At 42.2% G+C, this 17558-nt stretch overlaps 1 protein-coding gene across 1 annotated transcript in view; it reads left to right on the forward strand.

Annotated features, from left to right (window-relative positions):
- The window catches only part of MYH15 (myosin heavy chain 15), a 46870-nt gene that overhangs the window by 27625 nt on the left and 1687 nt on the right, over window positions 1-17558 (forward strand). Inside the window, 15 exon segments of the mRNA XM_040569058.1 lie at window positions 743-1132; window positions 2606-2732; window positions 3807-3925; window positions 4398-4594; window positions 5219-5568; window positions 6304-6428; window positions 8649-8764; window positions 10838-11030; window positions 11691-11894; window positions 13213-13338; window positions 14634-14654; window positions 14656-14805; window positions 15339-15443; window positions 16563-16658; window positions 17161-17298. Coding sequence (XP_040424992.1) covers window positions 743-1132; window positions 2606-2732; window positions 3807-3925; window positions 4398-4594; window positions 5219-5568; window positions 6304-6428; window positions 8649-8764; window positions 10838-11030; window positions 11691-11894; window positions 13213-13338; window positions 14634-14654; window positions 14656-14805; window positions 15339-15443; window positions 16563-16658; window positions 17161-17298 — 2457 coding nt within the window.

The raw sequence follows: 17558 nt of genomic DNA on the forward strand, positions 1-17558 counted from the left end.
GGATGCTGTGGAGGATTCAGCAGTGAATAGGCATGGATTTGAAATTTAGGATAAGGGCTCAAATGCACAGGAAATTTTCGACAGAAATTAGAAGGCCAAAGGCAACCAGCCCAGTCCAAATTAAATGTCTTGACCCAAAATATCAGCTCTGATGCTTTATAAATAAAGAACATTCAGGTAACTTGAATGTGAAGCACATGTTCATCAAAATAACTGGTTTTTAATAAAGACTACTCCCAATGAGTACTCATTATACATGCAGTTTGACACACTGCTGTATTCAAAATCCTCAGTCTTAAAACTCCTAGAGAGAAGTTACTTTTGTCATGTAGCTCTTAGAGTGGAAGTAAAGAGAACTCTTACACTCCCCTTCAATCACAATTAGTTGCTATTCCTCCTTCCTACTATAAAAAAACTTCTCACTCTGTTGTACTTGACCTAAATGTAAAGTACATGACAGAATACAAGGTCAGTGTACTTCAGTGTCTTCAACTAAAGCTTGTAGAGCAAACTGTAGAGCTTGTAAAGCAATCTACTATGAGAAAGATGTAACTCATCATCCGTACTCCAGCTCAAGATCCGATTTATTGGCACAACTTGGCAAGTCCTTAACTGCTCTGCTTCCATCTCTGTTGTGAAGTGTGGGCTGGCAGAAGATTTAATTATTTGTAAGGTGCCTCAAGTTTTTCTGATGGGAATCATCATGGAGGGTAACCCAAAGGTTCTTCTGTCTTTTTGATAGGCTCGTATAGAAGAACTGGAAGAGGAGCTGGAAGCAGAAAGAGCTGCTCGAGCCAAGGTGGAAAAGCAGAGATCAGATTTGGCCCGAGAACTGGAGGAGTTAAGTGAGCGACTTGAGGAGGCTGGGGGAGCCACTGCTGCCCAGCTGGAGATGAACAAGAAACGTGAGGCTGAGTTCCTGAAGCTGCGTCGGGACCTTGAGGAGGCCACGCTGCACTATGAAGCCACAGCTGCCACCCTGAGGAAGAAGCATGCAGACAGCGTGGCTGAGATGGGGGAACAACTGGACAACCTCCAGCGGGTCAAGCAGAAACTGGAAAAGGAGAAAAGCGAGCTGAAGATGGAGGTGGATGATCTATCATCCAACATGGAGCAGATGGTGAAGGGAAAAGTAAGTGTCTTGAGGCTTTTCAAACCCCCAATGGTCATGTGTAGCCAAGGCTGGTCTGAAGGCTTCCTAAGACGCCTGGTAGAGCTGGAGTGTTTCAGAAGGTGGTTTCTTGCAATCTGGTGGTTTCTTGCAATCTGGTGGTGTATGCGTGCGTAGTATCAACCCTTCCTCAGCTGGTGCTATAACCCTTCTTACCTTGGAGATGAGACAGCAGTTGAGAGGGCCTGTCTAACACATAGTGCATCCCCCATCCCAGACATACTGGTTATTTATATATTTCAGAGCACAAAACCGTGTCACTTAAATTGTGCTCCACGAGGCTCATGATGACTGGTGTGATGCCACCCAAGGTTAGGCTCCCATCCCAAGCACAGTACCCTCAGATCCTGTTCCTGGCTCACTGTTTTGAGTCACGTTAACAAGGAGTGTAAAACAAAAGCTTTGTGACAGTCCTGTTTATTTTTACTTTCTATGGCTGAATTACCCATTTTGCTTCCTGAGCAGATAGGCTTGGTAGCTTTCAGGGCACTCTAAAGAGTCCTTTCTGTGCAACTGAAGAAAAGAGATTTTGTTACTCTGAGAGTTAGAAGGCTGTCATCAGCCTCAATTTATGATAAATGGCAACTAGAGCAGAATCAGTAAAGCAATTTTCATTGGAGGTGATATTCCCATCTAGCAATTAAGATGAGGCTTATGACTGAACTTCATAGGCATGTGATTGCTTTTGAAGGTCTTGCAAAGTCTTTTTACTCTGGTGAATCAGTTCAGAATGCAGTTAAGGGAAAATGAATGTGGAAGATGGTCTGGCGGGGAGACCCCTGACTGGGGCTGCAGACACAGGGCTCCTATTCCCTGCTTTGCTGCTGTCCTCCAAGATGACATAGCAGGTTTTCATCTTTCAGTTCCAGTGTCCCTGTCTTCAAAACCGTGACAAGACTTTGATCTGCTTTATTGAAGAGCTTTAAGAGATACTTATGAGAAGCTCACTAAGAACAAGGGATGTCATTTGTCCCTCTGTAACCTTTGCTGTTCATGAACTGTATCTTGAAAAACACTAATTACACACACGTGATGATGAGTGGGATAATTTCTTCTTGGTCACTCTTATATCTGAGCCAAATCCCAAATTCTTTATTCAAGTTCTAGGCGCTCAATGTTCCTGGAAGATGCATTTCACTGTTGTTCTACTTGGTGCAAAACAGAAAAGTAGTATTTTCTAGGTCAAATTTTTCCTTAAACCAGGATACCAACAGAACATGATGTAAGTATTTTTTAAAGCTTATGAAGACCCAGCCTTAACCTCTGCCTCATCGCTCCTTGTATGCTGCTGCTGAAAGTGATATATGGGCCTTTGTTATTTCTCCGAAAGGGACACATGCACACGCGGACACACACAGATTTGGAAGGCTACAACTTCCAAATAGTTACTTGGAAGCTACAGCTTTGTATGTTTTTTCGCCTGCTTCCCATTAGGCAAATGCAGAAAAACTTTGTCGCACTTATGAAGATCATCTGAATGAGACAAAAACTAAACTGGATGAAATGACTCGCCTCATGAACGACCTCACTACTCAGAAGGCAAAGCTCCAGAGTGAGAATGGTATGTGTGACATGTGAGTGTTCAGCCCAGATAGATTACTGGGATTCAGTATGTCAGGCGGCTACATTAAAGAGGAGTATTGTGCAGTAGCATTTGTACTGAAACTGTTTGGATTAGGACTGCTGAATGGAGCTGTAGCTTCGTACCTTCCAATTTTCCTGTCTTCAGTATTTTTATAACCTTGACAGAAGAGACCCTGCCTTGGACTGACTTTTAAAACTAATCTATAACCGTAGTTACCAGCATGATGTGCTACCACCTCATGAGCCGAAATGGATGTGTTGGCTAAATATCCAGTTTCATAAACAATGACGTGCATCTATCTTGCAAAGCTAGAGGGAAGATGAGGAAGTTGGCGTACTGCTGTTGTCTGTGTGAATACTGCCTTCCTCAGCATAACCTCAGGCATTGCAACCTAGAAGATACTTGGATCCAGTCAAACATATCCTCCAAGTGTGTGCTATGTTTTTAGCTAGAGAACTTTTAAATCTCAGCATCCTCATCAGTTATCACTGTTCTGCTAGATTAACTTCCCATGTGTTTTCAGACACATATATTTCATTTTCTGCCAGTTATCTTGTTAGTTCTATGTACTCCTATGAGGCTGCAGTTTCCATCCTGTAGTGATGCCCTTCTTGTGATAAATAGTTTTCCTTATGTATCCCCCTGTTCTGTATGCTGGCAGTTGTGAGGATATTAGGGTACTTTGGAGCCAACTGAAAAGGGGTCTGTGGAAAAGCAAAATAGTGAAGAAAAAATGTAAGCAAAACCAGCTACAATTGCATGTGAAAGTAAGCATCAATCTAGCCTGATCCATGAGGTGAACTAACAATCATGAATCAAAGTAATGACACTACAAATAATAATTATTAAAAAATAAAAATAAAAAAAGAGAGAAGAAAGTGAAGTATCTTGATGGTTACAAGTTTGAAAGACACTTCACAAAAGGTCAGCCACAATCATTGTTAGTTCTTTTCCTCTGCAGAATTGGACAAGTCAGACTTTGATTTTTGGCTCTGGCCAGGAGTGTGTCACTTCCTGTTCTTACCCTTTTTTGGTCAAATCCTGTGACAGGTGAATTTGTAAGACAGCTTGAAGAGAAGGAGTCACTGATAAGTCAGCTGTCCCGGGGAAAAACATCATTTACCCAACAGATTGAAGAACTTAGGAGACAGCTGGAAGAGGAAACCAAGGTAATGCTTTGATGGTATCCCATTCATTGAGTTGGAATGGGAAAAGCTACTCATGTTCATTTGTACCCTGGATAAAAGCTGCAATGACACATAGGAGTGAGAACACTTCCTGGTAATTGTAAGGATATAAGTTCCTGCCCCTGACAGAAGTAAGTCAAAGGAGAAGAATTTTGGAAAATATCTGGTGTCCATAACTGGTAAATAAAACTTATCCAATAGTATACCCAAAATCTTAAATCTTGCATCTTAAAAATTTGGCTATTTCTCCAGAGGTATCCTCAGTTTTGATAGTTTGCACAGCATGTCACCAGTAGGGATGACCTCAAGTACTTCTTGACTTGACTTGATCAGTACTGTCAAGGCCAGAGGCAAAAAGAAACATATTTCTGTCTCCATTTGAATTTCTAGAGTATGTTTGTTTGGGTTTTTCAGTAGGTACCCGTCCAATGCTTTGACCTTTCTATTTCTGCAGTCCAAAAATGCCCTGGCTCATGCCCTGCAAGCGGCCAGGCATGACTGTGATCTCTTGCGGGAGCAGTATGAGGAGGAGCAAGAAGCCAAGGCGGAGCTGCAGCGGGCTCTCTCCAAGGGAAATGCAGAAGTGGCACAGTGGAGAACAAAGTATGAGACTGATGCCATACAGAGAACTGAGGAGCTGGAAGATGCCAAGTAAGTGGGCACTATAGGTTTCATCTCCCCCTCAGCTGGGAGGACTGTAGCATCTGCATGTCTCCAATCTGCAGGATCTTCCCCCACTTCCACTACATTTTCTCCATCTAGCATCTTCATTTTATTCTTTTGGGGACCTTTCCTTTATTTCCAGGACCTCTTCCTCCTGTTGTGACTACCAAACCCTGTTTTCCTACTCTAGTCTATGAACAAAAGCCCCAAGGCATGAACTGATTCCTTATCAGTGGTTATGCCTTTTAATCAGAGAATTCAGTATGTGAAACTTTCACTTAGACCAGGTTTTATCAAAATTTACAATCAGTCCATACTGGTTACAGCTAGCAAATAATGACAGGCTTCTGTTTGAGAGGTGAAAAGTTCAATTTCAAACATTCACACACATACACACACATGCACAAAATTATCTGCCACTTGTCAGCATTCACAATTTAAGCTATTCTTCACCTCTCTCTACCCTTCTCTCTAGAGGCTTGATTTCTATTTATTTTTCCTTGCATTTCCCTTTTGGAAACTGAATTATTGAGATGCTGCTTTGGCATCAGTTTTTCTGGATAGCATGGCAGTGGTTGCTCAGTCATTTTACTGTCTCTCCCCACCTGGCAGGAAGAAACTTGCTGCTCGCCTGCAAGAAGCTGAGGAAGCAATTGAGGCTGCCAATGCCAAGTGCTCTTCTCTGGAAAAGACAAAGCACAGGCTGCAGAATGAGCTGGAAGACATGATGATTGACCTGGAAAAGGCCAATTCAGCAGCTGCCACCCTGGACAAGAAGCAGCGTGGGTTCGACAAGATCATCAATGACTGGAAGCAGAAGTACGAAGAGTCACAGGCTGAGCTGGAGGCTTCCCAGAAGGAGGCCCGTAGCCTCAGCACTGAGCTCTTCAAGCTGAAGAATGCCTATGAAGAGACACTGGACCACCTGGAGACACTGAAACGGGAAAACAAGAATCTCCAAGGTAGGTTTCATTCAGGCCCCATGCCTGGTGTGAGTGCCACAGCAGGGAGGACAGTTGTAGGGAAAGGCATTTCTTATGTCCTTGGGAATTGCTTTCACGTGTGTTTAAAGATACTGACTGATGTTGGAAATGAGGGGGTTAAGCACAGAAAATGTTATGGCCAGAGGACTGATTAGATCTGTGTAATCTAATGTTGCCTACAGTTTTGTTTAAAACAGTAATCCTTGTTGGAAAGAAGGAATGCTCTTAAAAGTCTATTTAGCTTTTTACTGATAGTAGAATCCACACTTGTTAAACCATTGGAGAAATTCACATCACTGGAAGAAAATTTCTAATTGTCCCCAGTGCTTTTCTTGTCACTCCCATCAGTGTGAGGGGCAGGGGAAGTGAGACCACCACTGGCAGAGGTGCCAGCCGCAGGAATGAGAAAGATAGCAAAGGTGCAACAAATGAAGCCTAGATAGCTCCTAAAGCAGGGCACGATGTTGCTCACCTGCCAATCACAGATAAGAGCTAAACCACTTCAAAAAGCATTTATGAGAAAGTTTGCGCCTTCAAGTACATCGGGTAAAAACAGCTGCTGTAAAAGTAAGCTGAACACAAGCTGTCTGATGTACAGATGAGCCTTTGAAGTAATAGTCTGAGGCACAGATCCTGTATTCTCACTCCCTGACTTGCATTATGTCTGGGACACTCAGACTGACAATAAATGCCTCCGACCTTTTCTTGTTTCAGAGGAGATTTCTGATCTGACCAACCAGATTAGTGAAGGAAACAAGAGCCTTCACGAAATAGAAAAAATCAAGAAACAGGTTGAACAAGAAAAGTCAGAAGTTCAGCTGGCTCTGGAAGAAGCAGAGGTAAGGAAAGAGAGCTCAAAGGAAGAGGAAAGGATGTCTTTGTCATGAATCTCCTTCCTTTTTGATTCTGTCAGCAACACTGAATGTGTTGATAGCAAGTGGAACTTCCCTGCACCCAGCTCCCCTGGGCTTCCTAGCCATCGTTTTCAAGAGTGACTGGTGACTTTTGGAGATTTCACCTCTAAGATCATGAAATGGAGGCCATGTCAAAGGAGGTGTCTTGTAGGTTTTTGTGTGTTTGTTTTTCCTTTTCTTTCAGAAAGCTCTGAAATCCTCTGCCCATGTTCTGAAAATCTAGTATGGTATATTCCAGTCTTTCAGGAAACAGAAATTGCTGGGAATCATGGCTTTACAATATTTTATCAGATATTTCTAGTGTCTAGATTTCAATCAGCAAATTCACCACTTCCTGTCTTTGAGCATAAGAAAACAAACCTGATGACTTGAAATACTCTAATGTCTTAGATAGTGTGTTAGATACTGCAGACTGCTTAAATAAAAAAAAAAAAAAAAAAAAAAAAAAGTGGTACCAGGCTCAGAAATGAGACAAAAACAGGCCATCTAGAAAATCTTTGTTTCCCACAGGAGTTTGATAGAGACACTTAAAATCACTGTGTTCGTTTATGTAGTGACAAGTATGCATGTACCCAAGAGGGACACCCCATCCCAGTTTCCAGAAACAAACCAACAACATGGAACAGGCCGACTGGAAATCCTGGTGATTCACTTAGAAAGGCAGGTTGTCAGGTTTTTTGGAAGTTTGGTGCATTGCAGAGCTAGGAAGGGGTGTAGGTGTTACTGGCTAGAAGCAACACAGCATGGGATTGTTAGTGAGGGCTGCATTTCATTTCAATTGTTCTCTGCATAGCATATGCTAAAGTGAACATCTTGCGGTGACAGGGGTCTGTTAATACCTCAAATATTGTGCAACTTCTTTTGTCTGTTACAGGATGCTTTACAGTTTGCAGGGATTTCACAGCCAAACAAGCAGGTCTGGTGATAAGAGCAGAGGAAATAGCACATCTTGCTTCCACAGCTTTGAGATGTGAAGAGTGATTACATGCTCTGTCACTGAGATTTTCTCACACCAAAGAATACATCCGGTTCTTGGGGGCTCTCAGGGGCATACTTTACTTTCCTGAACTGTGTGGAATGCCTTCCTAAAGCTCAGTGAAATTATTGGCTAATGAAAGTAAAGTGATGATGTATCTTATTTTAATTGTGAAAGCAATGGCTTAATGTTGACTTCCTCCCTCCCTTGTGAGTTTGGGTTTCTGGCATTCACCACTGGTGACATGGTACTTCTGTGTGCTGTTAATGTGGGGTGGTTCCTTGGCATGAAACCTGCATCTGAGTGACCTGTAGCTGCTGCACGATGGCCAGGGATTAGCAAGGATTTTAAACAGCTTTGCCATCAGAAACCCCATTCCGTTTCCATCATCTCTTAAGGGAAACACAGCTAAGCCAGTGCAATTTTACCCTTCAGAGAGCACTTCCAAAATATGTGGTGTTCCTTCTGCTTTCCTTCCCTGTTTGAGAGCAGCACTGAGTCACAATGGCAAGACCTGGGAGTCTGAGGCCCTGTTAGATAACCACAGGCTGCTCTCAGTGCAGTTTTTGACTGCCATTCATGAGAGATGATGTAAGAACAAAGATGCTGGGACTAACCTGCCTTGTTCCATAGCTTCTTTCATATTAATTGGAAAAAGGGGACAGAGTAGTTTTGTATTTTCATACAGAGCTGGTATCTGCTATTTCTTTCCTTAAAGTCATTTTGCATAACGAGATTGTGTACCTGTGAGGCTTTCAACACTCCATGATTTGGAGAGGTCCTTATGAGCTGGAGGGAGTGGGGATCCCTCCAACTTTCCAAAACCAATCTGGCTTTAGCTTTTCCTTATCACTTACAAGCCCATGAATTTCCAGAGAGCGTCTGTATTGGGGTGCAAGGGGAATGCATTTGTTGGTATCAAAGCCATACAGGCAAAGCCTAATATATCTTTTTGTGAGCCATGGACTGTTTGACAACTTGTACTCTGAGGAGCTTGCTGCTCAATTTTCCAGCTGCCAGTTTGCATTAGAAGGCAGATAAATGTGTTGTTTTGTTCATGTCCTTGCTTAGAGAGAGGGGCAGGGAAGTAACTGTGCTGCTGGGAACAGTGAGAAAAGCATGAAGGGATCATCTGTGCAATTGCAAGCTCTTGGTGCTTTCTGTTTCAGGGAGCTTTGGAGCATGAAGAAAGTAAGACCCTTCGTTTTCAGCTTGAACTTTCTCAGCTTAAGGCTGATTTTGAAAGGAAACTGACAGAAAAGGATGAAGAAATGGAAAATATGAGGTACTGTGCAGAGACAAATATTTTTTTAATTCTTATTTTTAAGGGGAAAATCTCAAAAGATCAGAAATATTTTCAAGACCCAAGCCAGCCAAACAAAACACAGGTAATCACACCAGCAAAAGCTGATACTTGGTATCAGTAACTAAGGCAGCTCTGGTTATTTGCCAAAGGGTAGTCCTACTACATTACCTTTTCTTAGTTCAAATATTCCTGTCAGTCCAGCTTCTGCCCGTGTACACGTAAGCCCATCAGACACATCACAAAGCAACCATTAAACAGCTGACTGGCACAGCCAAAGTCATGGACACAACCATGAGCTGCAAATCCTACATGTTTACAGCACGGAGACAAGCATGTCTAGCTAGTCTGCTGCCTCCTCCCAATCCGCTGGGATGAGTGCCTCCCAAGGGGAACCACAGGCAAAATCAGTGGTGCTCAAATGGTGTTAGCTAAAGGCAATCTTTACCTCTGCACGTAGTTAATTCATGCAGTCATGGCTACACTGATTGTGGGAGGATGTGAGGAGTCTGCAGTTACCTGTACATCATTTGGGTAACCCTTGAGACTTGCAGAGGTACAGGAAGTGTCGATATAGAAGGAGTTTGCAGATGAAAGGGACGAACAGGAAAAGTGGAAAGCAATTAGATGGCAGAGGGATGATGTCTTTTGTCGCTCCTCTCCTCCCTGCAGTACAAACTCTAGTCTGCAGAGTTACACTGATGCTGGGCCAGATTTTTAGCAATGTGTATGCAGTCCTTCAGGAAACTCTGAACCACTTAGTGTTGTAGTGTTCTTAGTCCAAGAAGCACATCATTATTTGCTAGAAGGGTAAAGGCCAGGGAAAGGGGAGGCTGGAGGTCCACCTTGGCCAGAGCAGATACAAGCATTAACATGTTAATTGCTTCAGAAAAACAAACAAGATTTTGGTGCTTTCAGGGGCTATCTTCTGATGTGTCCTGCAGATGTCTGGATTACGGAGATCCCAGACAGGCTATCCTAATTAGTGTTTCTGCCTCAGCCTCATGCATGTTTTGCTTCTAGACTGCTCAGCAGGCAGGCTGTGGTGTCTCCTGGGAATGTGGGGTACAGTTCAGTGTCTTGCCCAAGCAATAACACCCTCAAGGTTTCCCTTGTTGACTTGGTGATTTCCCAGAAATCCTATGCAATCAGCAAAACTCGTCTGGCAGTGAGAAAAAAATTCACTGTGTGAGTCGTATTTTGTGCTTTGAGTTTCTTTCTGGTTGCAGGAAGGCAAAACCTTTATCACTGGACTCAGAGCCTGGAATTGCAGGGGTTTTTTGTGTTTTTTTTTTTTTTAAGCCTCTCTGTTCAGATTGTTAGAGGAAAATAATGCACCTGTCTCTATTTGTTTTGCCATCTCTTAAATAGACAGTAAATGGCCTTTCACAGCCTGTTAATTACAGTGCGCTCAATCTCTTCTAATTGTAGATGTCCATAATGCAGATTTCTATTCCTGAAATACTCCTGTCATAACTGAGTATAAGAAATGTATGTTTCAACATCTACATTACGATGCGATAAATTGTATCTTGCAAGTGTCATTTACTATATACAGGGTGCCTAGAATGATTAGCTTGAACATAGCTACCTACCATCAGTTTGATTAATTCTGTTTCTTAATGCCTTCATAATAAGGCTGAGATGTAAAGCAACCAAGCAAACAATTTGGTAAATACCTTGGTAAGTGACAGCTAAGTTTGAAATGCTTCTTGCTAGGTTCAAACCTGTACTTGCTTGAGCTCATGAGAGATTTAAGGGAAATCTGTAATATTGCTGTAATATTGCCAAAGGAAATGAGGGAGATGAATACTATAGGTTCTTGCAGATCAGGAGTTAGCTGAGAGTGTGAAACACAGCAGACAGGTAGATGGCAATGAGACACTGGAAACACATGCTATGTATGTCATTCAGGAATGTACTGCTGCTTCTAGCAACAAGACACCTGGAGAAGGTGAGTACTGTTGCAGGTAGTTCTATGTTCCTTTCCAGAGAGTAAAATGATTCCATTCACTAAATTCACTAAATGGCCCTTCTACATTATTCCAAAACCAGGAGAAATCAGCAACGTGCCATAGATTCACTGCAGTCCACCCTTGATTCTGAAGCCCGGAGCAGAAATGAGGCCATTCGGCTGAAGAAGAAGATGGAAGGGGACCTCAACGAAATGGAAATCCAGCTCAGCCATGCCAACAGGCATGCTGCAGAAGCAACAAAGTCAACACGTGTCCTGCAAACACAAATAAAGGTACTCTGAGAGCTGTCAGTCCCAGGCTGGGTTTCATAGCACACAGCAAAACAGTGATGGTGATTAAGAGAAGCTACTCTCAGGGACATGCAGGAAAAGCGCTTAATGATCACCTCTGACATGAGAGAACACTGAACTATGGATCTCTTCCAAGACTTGCATACAAGTGGGATGAGATCCAGGCGTAAAACCCCTGCTGGCTACAGTTTCATGTTGGGGCAGAAAGTTACAGCATGAGGTACTGAAAATCTGATTTTTCATGTGAGCTTGCAAATCCTTTAAAAGTGGAGAGCAAGTCAGTTAGCCAGAGTACAGATTGTGTGTGTATATTCAGCTTTCTAATGTGCTTCAACATAAGTAATTTTTTTGTTGTTGTTGTTTAAAGAGTCTTGCTAAGAGACCTTTCAAGTCATCGCCTGCCTCATATCTCTCCCATGCTATGAAGCTCGTTCTGCCTCAGGCAGAAGCACTAGTTCTGACAGACTGCAGATCAGGTTTTTCCCTCTTTGCACCACATACCACAAAAGCTATTCAGATTACAGTCTGGAGGAAGCCTTTCTCCAATAAAGAAGCACTGAACTTCTAGAGGTGGTCCTCTCATGTAAGCACAGTGGCTCAAAATGCATTCGGACTGGTAAAAACATGTCTGCTTTGTTATAGGAACTTCAGGTTCAGCTGGATGACTCAGGGCATGTGAATGAAGATCTGAAGGAACAGCTGGCGGTCTCTGACAGGAGGAACAATCTTCTCCAGTCGGAGCTGGATGAGCTGAGGGCTTTGCTAGACCAGACTGAACGGGCAAGGAAGCTGGCAGAGCATGAGCTGCTGGAAGCCACTGAACGTGTGAACCTGCTTCATACTCAGGTTGGCTTTTTCTGGATTAAACAGCCTTCCCTGTTAAGCACTGACACTGTTTGTTTATCCATTGCTGTCATAAGGCAGACACACTCCTTGCCCACCTTCAAGGTATAAAATGGTAGAGGACATAAGTCACTCTGCAGGAATGCCACCTCATTACTTTCAGGTTAGCTGGAACTGATGACTCAACCAACTGCATTAAACAGTTCACAGAAATATAAGGATGGGAGATAAGAATAAATTTTATTTATTACTTTCGTTGGTGCTATAAAAATCCAGCTTCCTGCTTTCATTAGGCTGTGGCTGGGATAGGGAGGCATTTCTTTGGAGAATCACAGAATCATCTAGGTTGGAAGAGACCTCCAAGATCACCGAGTCCAACCTCTGACCTAACACTAACAAGTCCTCCACTAAATCATATCACTAAGTTCAACACCTAAACGTTTCTTAAAGACCTCCAGGGATGGTGACTCAACCACTTCCCTGGGCAGCCCATTCCAATGCCTAACAACCCTTTCAGTAAAGAAGTTCTTCCTAATATCCAACCTAAACCTCCCCTGGTGCAACTTTAGCCCATTCCCCCTCGTCCTGTCACCAGGCACGTGGGAGAATAGACCAACCCCTACCACGCTACAGCAAGCAACAGTGTTTGCACAAGGTGCTGTTATTACTCAGCAAAGCAAACTTCAATGCCTGGTTGCGAACACTAGGTGCATTGTGCACGGCAGCAAAGCATGCTCTACCACATCAGGTCTTCGTTAAGAGAACCCTTTGGACTTGGTCACAATGGTCACCACAGTTTTTACAGGGTTGTGAAGGCACATATCCTGATTCACCAGCATTTTTGCTGCAAAACCCAATTGTCTCTTCACCAAACAACCAACATTCAGAAGAAAATGAAAATGAGCTACAGGCTGGCAATATTTTATGATATTCAGCACTTGTGATACTTCAGCAGTTTGACATGGGGCTTTGTTTTAATCACCTTATTGACTAACTGATTATGGATCATTACTTTTCCAAGATGAACAAGAATTCATTCTTCGGTTTCAGCCTCTTGCTTATTATTTTATCTGAATTGAAATCTGAATATTTACATTATTGAAAGTATTTTTAATACTTCCCCATTCTGAAGCTAAGCTACATAGTAAAGGCCAACCCTTACCACATACATGGGTCTCCCTCCCTAAATATTGCTCTGTGTAATCCAGGGGCTGCAAATATCATTAAGCCTTAGTGTGCTATGGTATTTAGAGAAGTTATGTCTCTATTAATCATTTTTCCTAATTTTCCACTGTTTCTTTTGCGGAAAACGTAATAAAAGAACACAAGCCTAATCAATCAGAAGAAGAAGCTGGAAGGTGACATTTCCCAGATGCAGAACGAAGTGGAGGAATCACTCCAGGAGTGCCGAAATGCAGAGGAAAAAGCCAAGAAAGCAATCACAGATGTAAGTAGCCTCATTCCTTGCTCAATTTGTTTCAGTACCACGCTGTCTTAGGACAACCCAAAATTTCCTAAGCACCTGTTACAAACCTGATATATCCCAAGTGCTCCACAGCTATCTGGAGGCAGCTGATGAAACTACAGAAGTAAACAGGCTAGAGGTTAAGAGGAAGGAAATACTGCTTGATCTTTTTTTTATTATTTTCCCCAAGAATGCAGATTCCTCTGATCCTCGAAGTCTCAGGTCATGTCACTTTTGAATTATATACCTGGATAGGCTAAACCAGTTCAGACTGAACTAGCACTAACAGGTTGCTAGGTGTGCATAGAATCTGCTGTGCAATTCCCAAATCCAAAATGAGGTGTCTATTAGGAAAACATGAGGATGAAGATCCCAAGAAGAGACAGTGAGTGCATTCTTCCTGTCAGGAAAATGACATTTGGACTAGTATAGTTTCTTTCCCCACAGACCTGGAGAAACATAGAGTTTGGCTGACATATGACATCATACCAACAGACAGAGTAAAATCTAGAACTGGATGTTTCTGTGAGTTGTGTCTGGAGTGCCTGGATGAAGATATTCTTGTACCACGGTCTTCACTGCTTCTCAGCTGGCAGTACTATTACTGCCTGCCAGAGAGAAGACACTGATTGTCCTTGATTCAGCTCCAGCCTGGACTGCAATGATTGCTGTCTTCCGATGGATGTTCAGTGATGGATACAAGAATCTGTGCTCTTGGAGGCAGGGACACATGTCAAATCAGACATGAGCTAATTGGTACCCTTGTTACCAGTCTTACAGAATGGTCAGGGAATATGTAAGATGTTGAAACTGAGCTTCCTATCACAGCACAGACTGCAGAAATTGCTGTGCTGTTACAGCTGCTCAGGCAGCTCTTGTCTGTGGCTGTGCAGGGAAACTCGCCTGCCAGTTGTTTTAATTCACTACCTTTCAAGAGCCCCAAATTCCAATATAAGACTTCTAATAAGTTATGGGTGAAATGTCTGCAGTGAGTGGCGTAGGTTTACTAGTAGCTATTATAAATGAGGACATTGTGTAGCATGGATACCAAAACAAACAAACGAAGACTTAAATCACAGCATTAGAATATGGAGGGGGAAAAAAAGCATTCTCTCTGTCCAGAAATGATAAACATACACAATATATGCTTGGCAGCATTAGGTATAGTCAATGAACCAAGTAGTGGATGATCCATCATCGATCTTCTATCTTTTTTTTTTCTGAGCCATAATTCAACAGCATGACAGAAGTGCTGTACAGTTTGGTTGTTTTTTCAGGCAGCAATGATGGCTGAGGAGCTTAAAAAAAGAGCAAGATACTAGTGCTCACTTAGAGAGAATGAAGAAGAACATGGAACAAACCATTAAAGATCTCCAGAAACGATTGGATGAGGCAGAACAAATAGCCCTGAAAGGTGGCAAGAAACAGATCCAGAAACTGGAATCCAGGGTAAGTTTGTGATCAAACTATGGACTGCTATCTGCTGCTTTACAGACTTAAGAGTGGGTGGGTGCCCTTGGGGTGCCTGGTAAGTTCAAAGGATGCTGTGAATGCTTTCCTCTGTTTCACAAAATGCAGGTGAGCAGCTCTTGGACACATCCTTCCCTTTCAAGATCCAGCTGCTGTGAGCTGTTCTAGCACAGCAGATGACCAAGCCCTTGATTTAAAAAAAAAAAAAAAAAAAAAAAAAAAAAAAAAGGCAAAACATCTACAACTAGGAAAAGCCTCTGCTTCCCTCAGATAAACTTTTTTGTTTTTTGCATATGTATATAGAGCATCTAGTTCTGAGTGGGGCCTTTGGCTGTTGTAACAGCTTAAATACATTTATGGAAAAAATAGAATGAAAAGGCTACATTTTGATCTATTCCTGAAATTCAGCTCTATTAAGATGCTGAGAAAATGAGCACGTGTTGAACTGCGAACTAAGTTATATGCTTCTTTATATTTGTAGCGTAATGGCAAGTGTTTTTCCTTTTTTGCAGGTTCGTGAGCTGGAGAATGAACTTGAGACTGAACTCCGTCGCAATTCAGATGCCCAAAAAGGAGCCCGCAAGTTTGAGAGGCGCATTAAAGAGCTGACTTATCAGGTACACTGAGGACTGCATTAACCACTAGGTCCCTGGAAAGAAATGTCTTCTCCCCATCAGGGCCTTAAATTTGTTTCAGTGAAGGACGAAATAGGACATTACCCAGAGTTTTCTCGTTGCAGGAAGCTTTAGGGATGGGAGGAACATCTTCCTAGGGCTACCATCATCTTGTCTGACTCATTGTAACCAGTGTTAGAAAGCTTACTATTGCTGGGATTTGGACAGTTTTAGCACAGTATTAATATGGAGCAGGCTTAGATGACTATTCATACTGCAAGAGAAGAAAGAGCCCAGATGTCTCACAGCTGTGCTGATGTTGCTAAAAAGAGCCAGAAGGAGTCAGTTAACTCTGCATAGGGCTGCCCAGTACCAGTGCTCTGTCACCTACTGCTGGGCAGCAAGGTCTAGTCTCAGCCTCCAGCAGGCTTACTAACAGCTGCTGTTGCTGCTTGCCTTTTGAAAAGGTCTTCAGCACAGAGCACTGTTTCCCTTGCTTTCAACATTATCCTTGAGAAGATAATCCCATCCATCTGATGTAAGACATTATTTAGCATCCTACATGTTGTCTTACTCTGACTTGTGTATGCCGAGGTTGTTTTCTTAGAAGACAGTGCTGTGGCACAGGCAGACAGAATTAGCAGGTCCTTCTGTTTATGGACTGTGACAGCTTAAACCTGGATGGTTTTACCAGAAATGCCTGCCTCCAGCACAAAATTTAAAACCTGCAAATTACATATATTTTAGGCTTGCCAATTGGTCTGTTTCACTCAGTTATGACACACTCTATAATGACAAGAGAGGTCCTCACCTGCCAAGCAAGGAGCTCTGTGTGTGTGTGCATGTGTGTGTGCATACGTGTATATATGTGTGTATATATATCCATATTTACATATATATAAATAGGGAGGCTATTCTTAGTCCTCAGCAAGCAGGCTCTCACAAATCTTCAGCCTACAGAATTTTTCCTCATCTACACACAGGCTGATCACAACATGGCTTGTTTATATTTTAAACTACACATTTGTTAAATAATATATATGCCACCCATAACTAGTGGACTGTGGGAGATGTTTTTGGCCTTTTTACGCTATTAACCTAACTGATGGTGTTTTGGTACAGTCAGAAGAAGATAAGAAGAATCTGGCCCGGATGCAGGATCTGATTGATAAGCTACAATTAAAAGTGAAGAGCTACAAGCACCAAGCAGAGGAAGCTGTAAGTGACAATTTAGGCCTTTTTTCCTCTGAGAAATTTGTTACCCTATAACCACAATCTTTAAGCAGCAAAAGCTTTTAGTACAAGTACAGAATTTATGTTTATTACTACTTGTATTTATAGAAACTCTATACTTATAAATGTATTTATATATATAGTATATAGCATTTGTGTTGATTACATTAAGAAAAGATATTCCATTTTATCTTAAGATTAGAGTGTAATTTGCAGGGGGTGGAGGGAAGGGGAGGAACAGGAAAGACCTTTTTTTCTGGCTAGTCCCTCAGGAGACATGTTGAAAGCCTCCCAGTTCACTTGAAGAGTGTTGCTGCAAACATCAAACCCTTAAAACAAACAAATAAAAACCCTCATCCCTCCAAGAGTCTAGTGGTTCCCATAGAATTGTTAGTTATTCGTGTTGAGCACTTGTGTCCTGCTTGAAATGGAAGGCTTTGCTTCATGTGGACTGGAGGAAATCAGCTGTACCATTTTCTCTCACCAGGAATCACAAGCCAATCTGTACCTTTCAAAGTACAGAAAACAGCAACATGATCTGGATGATGCTGAAGAAAGGGCTGAAATAGCTGAATCTCAAGTTAATAAGCTGAGGAGCAAGTCAAGAGATATTGGCATGAAAAAGGTATGGTTCTACTATATGGAGCAAATGTGACTCATTAATACACAGTAGCACATGCTATGTATGCAGGAAGATCTGTTGCATCTCCTACAGTAATATGGACTAGAATAAATAGTTGTTTACTAAATTTTTTAGTTTCAGTCAAGCCTTTATTTTAATGTTACAGTAAATCTTTAGGACAGCAATTTGATGCGTATACAAAATGAAATCTCTGTTCTCTCAATGGTGTCACTTAACCTCTCCGCTCAGCATCCAGAAGTTGC

This window comes from Cygnus olor, chromosome 1 (assembly GCF_009769625.2).
Source record: "Cygnus olor isolate bCygOlo1 chromosome 1, bCygOlo1.pri.v2, whole genome shotgun sequence".
NCBI classification, from domain to species: Eukaryota; Metazoa; Chordata; class Aves; order Anseriformes; family Anatidae; genus Cygnus; species Cygnus olor.